Here is an 8,118-nt window from a genome sequence, read left to right on the forward strand (position 1 = left end):
ATCACTAAAAGCAATTTTCTTTTTTCTTTTTTTTTGTATTTTACAAAATATCTCTTAAGATGTGTGACTCCAATTAAAATTCAGGGTCCTCTGATACCAGGAATCGTGGTGCTGCAGAGCAGATGTGGACTAGAGCAGCGTCTACTGCATGTTTAGAGGTGTGTCATTAGCATGAGGAGAGCCATTAACACATACCATGTGCTGTGTCACCAAGTCACACTTGGTGATGTTTTAAAGTGAGATTAGCAGAATGAGCTTGAAGTTGTCTTCTTGCTGCCATTTGATAAAGGGGAAAACAGCTATATCCACTGCCAAAGCTGCAACTAATATTCAGTTCTTAAGAAATTCAACTGATGCATTCATAATTAATAGGATTTTATGTAATTAAAATTTTAAATAAATCCTCAACATGAGCCCTGATTTGGGCTTCTTAATTTCAGATATGGAAGTAGAGCTTTTTACAAAATAGGTTGAGGGGCTTTTTTTCTTTCTTCTCTTTTCTTTCATCTGAGAGATTTACAAAATCTCATTAGCATAATAAAAAAAAAAAAAAAAACAGGGGAAGAGAAATTAAATGAAGACCAGGATTAAAGGCTGACTAGTCTCTTCATGTCACCTTTATAGTTCTTTGGAACATCTGTCCCGCGTGGTGGGTGTAAGTAGCATGGAGGTAGATATTAGTGGGTGGTGAAGCTTTTATGAGGCAGAAAGAAGCTGAGAATTAGGAAATTATTGGAGCATTTTCCGTACAGATGAGAAGAAGAGACAGAGCCCCCAAAACCAGGGAAAAGGAAGAAGATGGTAAGAAAATTGAAGAAATAGTACATTTTACTACCAATTTGTTGCAAGAGAGTCTCCAAAAGTAACTGTAAAGCTCCCAGCAAAAGCATCTGCTGTGGTTAAAGGGCTAGAGCACGGGGAGCTAGGGGAGCTGCATCCTTTTCTTGGACAAAATCCCCAAAAAGTCATATACCCCAAGATGTGAGTTTGAAGGCTGGACTATTCGGTGGGTAAAGAATTGGTTGGATGGTCACAGCCAGAGGGTAGTGGTAAATGGCTCGGTGTCCAGGTGAAAGCCCATGATGAGTAGTGTCCCCAGGATTCCATCTTGGGGCTGATGCTCTTCAACATCTTTATCAACGACATAGACACACAGACAGTGGCATCGAGAGCACCCTCAGCAAAGCGATGCAGTTGACACAATAGAGGAAAAGGATGCCTTCCAGAGCGACCTGGGCAGGCTTGAAAAGTGGACACACAAGAACCTAATGAGGTTCAACAAGGCCAAGCTGTCCTTGGGTTGAGGCTATTCCAGACTGGGAGGAGAACTTGAGAGCCACCACATGGAGAAGGACTTGGGGGGTTCTGGTGGATGAAAAGCTGGACATGAGCCAGCAGTGTGCTCTTGCGGCCCAAAAGGCCAACTGTATCCTGGGCTGCATCAAAAGGAAAAAAATCATACAAATTTGCCCTGAGGATGGATGATACCTCTTGCATGTAGAGAGCAGTGCCTAGGGGGACGTTGCTTTGGTCTCTCCCAAGATGAAGTGAATTACACTTCTGAGTTCTCCTTGAGTTGTAAAAGGAGCTGATGCACTTCAGACTTAGACACCTACTCCTCATGTTTCGAAGTTAGAACAGATGAGTCATACCTGGAGTGGTTTGTTGAATTTTTAGCAGTCTAGAAAGTCTTTAGACTCTTTAGAAAGTCTATAGAAATGTTGGGACAGGACCCAGAGACGCTGTGTCTCAGCTTCAGATGTAAGTATCTTCCATGAAGAGAAAAGCACCACGTATTTGTAAATTGCTCTTTGCCTAATGTACAGAGAATTACATTGTAATAAACCACATCGTTAAAAAGACATTGGTCTGTAAGCAGCAGAGCCTGCTTTCCTGTGGCTTGCATTTCATGACTGGATTATCTTACATTTAATGAGGATCATTCTGACTAAAGGCTTTTCTCCTGTTAAAAAAGACACTGTCTCATGTGGATTTTCTGGTGTCTGATATTATATTTGGACTCAAGCTGCAGTTGTTTATGTTCTCCTATCTGAAAATGTTATTTGCCCATTTGGCAAGATGCACTTCTCTGGAGACATGAAAGGGTTAAATCTCTCAATCTGCCCAGAAAAGTAGTGAGACTAGTCTTTGACACTTCTATCATGCTTAAATTTGGCTGGAATTGACCAAGAAGATAAGAGACTATTCAGAATGAGATTTTTGAAATGTTTTATGTCTGTTCCACCTTTTAGTTTTAGAGGCTCAAGTAACAGCCATATGAAAGACAAACAAGTGCAGAGGCACCCCTGCAGTTACAGTTCTACCCCAAAAAATGTAAGTTAAAAAGCAGTTTTTCTGTGAAACGTTTTTCACAGAGACTGGGAATTTTTAAAATATTTCTGTCAAAATATTGCAGAATTCACAAGTTGGAAGCAAGAACGTTGAATAATTCAGAAATCAGATTTTGAAAATCCTTCTCACCACAATCAGAGAACAAAAATAGATCATGTGGTTTGCACAGGAATTCTAGAATTTTCAACAAACTTGAGCTGAATGAGGCTGGACCAAAAAATTAATTGCAGAAACAATTCGTAAGAACCTTTCAGGAATGGAACGTGCTGGAGGGAATTCTCATTTATTTGCACACCAAGAAATCACAAATGAAGGAAAGGAGCAATATACGATGAATAAATCGCTCACTGAAATTTATTTTTCTTGTTCTTGAGTCATAAAAACATGATTGTCATATCATGATTTTGGAGATACCTCAACTTTCTTACTTTGAATACAATTTAGACCGATGAGCTACCAATGCACTCCATGCTTATCAAATTAGGAGAATGCATTTCTAAATTCAATTACAGCCCCTCAGTGGAAATGGTTTCTCTGACTCTGGTAATCTTTGGAGAGAAATTATACACAGTCTATAAAGCTTTACATTTCAAAACCCAATTTTGAATGTTATTCAAGAGGTTAATTTAAGATTCATCTTCCAAAAGAGGAGTTAAATAAAACTGATAGAAGGCTGGAACTTGTCGAGTGGTTGAGAGGTTTATCAGCATGTGAGTATGAGTTCATTAGTTTTAATTAGTATAATCACTAATGTTGCATTAACAGTTTGGTGAGAAAAAGTAATTGCTCACACCCACTGTATGAGATTGGGAGATTAGAATTCATTTTACGAGGCAATTAGCATTTCAGGGATTTTTTAAAAGGCTTTTACGATCTGCCATTGCAGAGCTTCCTTCACCAAAAGAGTTTAAATTAACCATAACTTTCATCTTAATGGGATGCAAAAATTAATGTAGAATTAAGTGTGAACCAGTCCTCTGCAGCAATCCCAGAGCGATAAGTAGGCAGCTAAAGCCACAAACCTCGATTAGCTTATAATGACCTGCTTTATTTCCCAGACAATGATAGTCATTTATCTGTCCTCAATTCATTATCTTGTTGAAAAGTTTATATTCCTGAATTGTATACAGCAAAACAAATAAAAAATGAGGAAAGAAGGAAGCAGAACAGTACTATTAAAGTAATAACTCTCCAAAGAAAAAGCTGGAAAGTTCAATAATAGCATTTAAATAGTACATTATTCTTCATATCAGATGTCAGAGAACGTAAAAACACCTCGCTTTTGTGCTCAGGGTCTTGGGAAGAGCTATGTATGCACTATCTGGATGTGGCCCTGGGCATCCTGCTCTGGGTGTTCCTGCTGGAGCATGGTTTGGAGCAGAGGGACCCAGAGAGCCCTGCCAGCCTCAGTTGTGCTCCGGTTCTATGATTCTGTGAATATGCAACAGCAATCGTAACCCTGGCCTGGCCATCACATCCCTCAGACAAATGGAGATTCTGAATGAGCACCAAGAACTTTTATTGTCCTGGTTGGCAAGGAAACCCTGGCTGTCTAAGAGTTGGGATAGCTAACACAAGAGCTTCTCTTCCAAATTGTCTTGGAAAGCAAAAAATGCAAATTCTGGAGGTGGAAACTGATGGCAGCAGTAACAGAGAGCCTCAGAGACAGCATTACATGGACACACATCTCACAGGTTGCACCTTCTAGTTCTGCTTTTATCGGTTATGCAGATATACGCATCCCAGGGTTATACCCACTTTGTATTTTTAAGCTTTTCCCTCACCAGTCCCTGTATAGAAACATCTTTCGAGAAAGATGGTGGCAAAATTACAGGGTCTCAAGCAGCAGGACATGTGTATGGGCAAGAGAAACCTTGACTTATCCCACCCAACAACTCTAAGTAATAAACCCATAGCAGACCGTAGTCACTACCATTTGGGTATTGGGAATTATAAGAACCTTTAGAAAACATACATTGAAACAAAATGTATGCATTTATATATATATATATACTCTTAATTCTTATGCACCTTACAAGCATCTCCAAAACAGTTCAGGAGATAATCTCTCCTCTACATGGAAGCATCTAAAATTGAGGTCTGACCAGGCAAATTGGATCTTAGCTTTAGTCTCTCTGGCAGCAGCCACTGCCACATTTAAGAGGTGAATTACTCCATCCAAGGTCAGAATCAGCTGGTGGAAAGGGCTGCAACCCTCTATTGACTACAGAGACAGTCTAAGGTAACCAGGTTTCTGTCTCAGATGGCTGAAGTAAATGCTTAAAATTAGGCTGGATGAATCATGACCATCATGTGGATGCCTGAGGGTTTGCCTATGCATGGAGTTATTGCAGCAGAGCCATTACTCTTCCCAAATACCATTACATGTGGACACTCTTTTGGTTGGATAAAACTTACTCATTTCTCTTCAACAATGCCTGCTTGACAGAAGAAGTGCAGTCTGCTTCCTAGTCATCACATGCTATCATTCTGCTAGAGCCTCTGCCTTCCCATTTAGCTGCCTTACTTTAATCCAAATTAACTTTAGCATTCTAAATTTACCATCTATCTGCCTTCAATAGCCATTTAGGATTTATGGAGGAAAGTGCATCAGTTAAGCACAAATACATTGACCAGAAAAAAATGAAGGAACTGTATACAATAAAAACTGACTTTTATTTCACGAATTATGGGTGTTATAAAGCATATCATTTCAGAAGAAATGCCTGTATTTGCCAGTGTGTTTCATTAAAGCATAATAAAGCTGTACATATTTCATTTCCTTGTTCTGAGCTGCAAGAGCTGTAACCATATAAAATGCCCCATGCTGTCCTTGTTTTGTAGGGCTTTTTTTTCTTTTTAATCAGATTTTCCCCCTGAACTAATGAAATTGCTCTTGAAACACATACATCACTTTCATTTAAGGTGACTTATCATGGCTCAAATGGTTTCTCTCTTCTGGAGAACAAGGCATCTGCTAGCATATTTTGCTGTGCAAATCCAGGCTTGTATCACCTCTGATCTCAGTCTGGTTTCAGGAGTGTTGTGTTCTTGGGGCTCCCTCTGATGCTGTTTTAGTTGGGATATCAGGTGACTGGTGTTTGTAGGGTCTGCACCCTACATATCTGCACTGGTTCCTTGCCCACCTACTATTGTTAGCGATTTATCACTCTCTACAACTCTTTGACACGAGGTTGTCATGAGGTTGAAGTCAGTCTCTTTTCCCAGGTGACTACTGATAGGATGATAGCTAATGACCATAAGTTGTACCAGGAGAGGTTCAAGTTGGACATTAGGTAAAACAGCTTCTCAGAGAGAGCGGTGAGGAACTGGCACAGGCTACCCAGGGAGATGGTGGAGTCACCGTCCCTGCAGGCTCAAAAAGCATGTAGATGTGGCACTGAGGGGCATGGGTCAGTGGGCATGGTGGCGATGGGTTGATGGTCAGAAAAGGTGATCTTAGAGGTCTTTTCCAGTCTTGATGATTCTATGATTTCTCCCTTCTCATAGTATGCACCAACCCGTTGTGCAGTTGCACAGACATCCACGGAGCAAGGCAGCCTTCCTCCCTGCCATCACCATGAAGCAGTGCACGACCCCCAGCTGGTTCCCTGCATGTGTCCTCTCTTCTCCTGCCCATGGGAAGGGCACCTGGAGGTGGTGGTGTCCCACCTGAGGCAAACTCACCGCATCAACATCCTTCAGGGGGCAGAGATTGTCTTCCTGGCCACGGACATGCACCTGCCCGCACCCACGGACTGGATCATCATGCACTCTTGCCTTGGCCACCAGTTTTTGCTGGTTCTCAGGAAGCAGGAGAAGTACAAAGGTCACCCCCAGTTCTTTGCCACCATGATGCTGATTGGCACGCAAACCCAGGCTGACAACTTCACCTATCGGCTCGAGCTCAACAGGAACCAGAGGCGCCTCAAGTGGGAGGCAACTCCGAGGTCGGTGCTGGAGTGCGTAGACTCTATCATTTCAGATGGGGACTGCCTTGTGCTGAACACTTCCCTGGCTCAGCTCTTTGCTGATAATGGGAGCCTAGCAATAGGAATTGCAATAACCACCAGCAAAGTTCACAACAGTGAAGCTGAAATCTGAGGGAGAAGAGGAAGAGAAGGAGGAGGAGGAATAATGGTGCTCTAGCTGCTTTGTGAGAGCCAGAACTTGCAGACTTTTTGGGGGGGTCTCAGGTCTTTTATGGTATTTAGTACTGGTCCACAGTGGGCATTATGTAAACATCCCGTGGTTACGGTCTCTGTGTAATGTATTTACTGTTTTGTTAATACAATTTTATGAGAAATTTTAAAGAGGCTGATCAATTTATTGTCGCCTTTCAGCAACACTGGAGCCTTTTGGCTTGATGCTGCTCTCCTGGAAAGTACACCAGGATGATTCACAAAATCCTTTGGTTTGAGAATGCCACTTCTTCCATTGCTTGCCTAATTGCTAGGTATTAAGAAGGCCTGCATGTCTGGTAAACATAAAGTATTCCACTAAGGTACAAGAACACTCAATTTTCAATAAATTTCTTGATCACTGATTCAGGAGCAGCTTCAGAGAAACTGATGTACTGCACTGAGCTGATTGCAAGTGGGCTGGTTTGCAAAAGGCCTCAGACTACCAGAGGAAGCCTGTGCCTCCCCTCCCACCTATATTTTGAAATGTTTACTTATCTCCCCATGATCCCCATTTTCCTCATCGGCAACCGAGATGTAATGTTTATACTGGTCACAACCAAACCCCAGGGAGTTTGTGGTTTCATAGTTCCCTTTGGCTCCTGGGGAGGTAAAGCTCTCCAGACGGACTTTGAACACTGTAGAAGAGAAGTCACTTCCTCTGCTAAGACATGGCCTGGGAAGCCTCATCTTGCATTAAATCAATCACAACATTTAATGAGAAGTCACCGTGAGTATGGTTAAATCTCACTCACTTCTCATGATGGGGAACAAAAGACTTGCCAGGGTAGAGATGATATCCATAATAAAAAATCAGAGTATTCACCTTTTAGCTACTATTTCCTCATGTATTCAAAAAGAGATTTTCAGAAAATTAAATTTAGGATAGCCCTAAATTTGTACTAATCTATCTATTGAATTCTTTACCCCTTAGCCCCACAGCTTGTGCTGACAGGCATTGACTTGAAACAACACAGCTGGAATCAAAGAATCATAGACTGGCTTAGGTTGGAAGGGACTTCAAAATCCCACCCAGTTCCAACTCCCTGCTGTAGGCAGGGGTACCACTCACCTGATCAAGCTGCTCAGAGCACCATCCAGCCTGGCCTTGAACATCTCCAGGGGTGGGGCATCCACAGCTTCTCTGGACAAACTTTTCCCGTGCAGCTGGGAATATCTGCTTGTAAATTGGCCAAGAGATCTGTAATGTATTGCTTTAAAAATAACCTTATTTTTTTCCTTCTATATACTTGGGTTTGGGGGTGGTCCCTTTCTTCTGCTGAGCGTACTTCACAGACAGCAGTGGTCACAGGAGATCCTCCCTTAGGTGTCTCCTTGGGGAGCACCAGAGGGAGGTGCTGGCCATCTCCCAGTGCTCGGCCTGGCTGCTGCTGAAGGCTTTTCTGAGAAGCAGCCGGTGGGTTGTGTCAGCTAGTAGCAGCAGAGGCTGAGGCTGCTTGCCTGAGTCCCATGGAAAACTAAGGAATGAGACAAGTGAGCTAAGGACAAGCTTTCCACATTTCGTAAGGCATCTTAGATAGCTAGCTTTGGGTAGGAAAAGCCCTGGTGCTAATTTCCACTACCT

At 42.2% G+C, this 8,118-nt stretch overlaps 1 protein-coding gene across 1 annotated transcript in view; it reads left to right on the plus strand.

The window, feature by feature from the left end:
* Window positions 1–6,456, plus strand: part of SIAH3 (siah E3 ubiquitin protein ligase family member 3) — a gene marked incomplete at both ends in the record, with an annotated part of 37,364 nt that extends 30,908 nt beyond the window's left edge. The window contains one exon of the mRNA XM_079539202.1: window positions 5,863–6,456. Within this exon, the coding sequence (XP_079395328.1) occupies window positions 5,863–6,456 (594 nt within the window). The remainder of the gene's footprint in view (window positions 1–5,862) is intronic.
* Window positions 6,457–8,118: the final 1,662 nt, after the last annotated feature.

The sequence above is a fragment of the Tetrao urogallus genome, assembly GCF_951394365.1.
Source record: "Tetrao urogallus genome assembly, chromosome: 1".
In the NCBI taxonomy this organism is placed as follows: Eukaryota; Metazoa; Chordata; class Aves; order Galliformes; family Phasianidae; genus Tetrao; species Tetrao urogallus.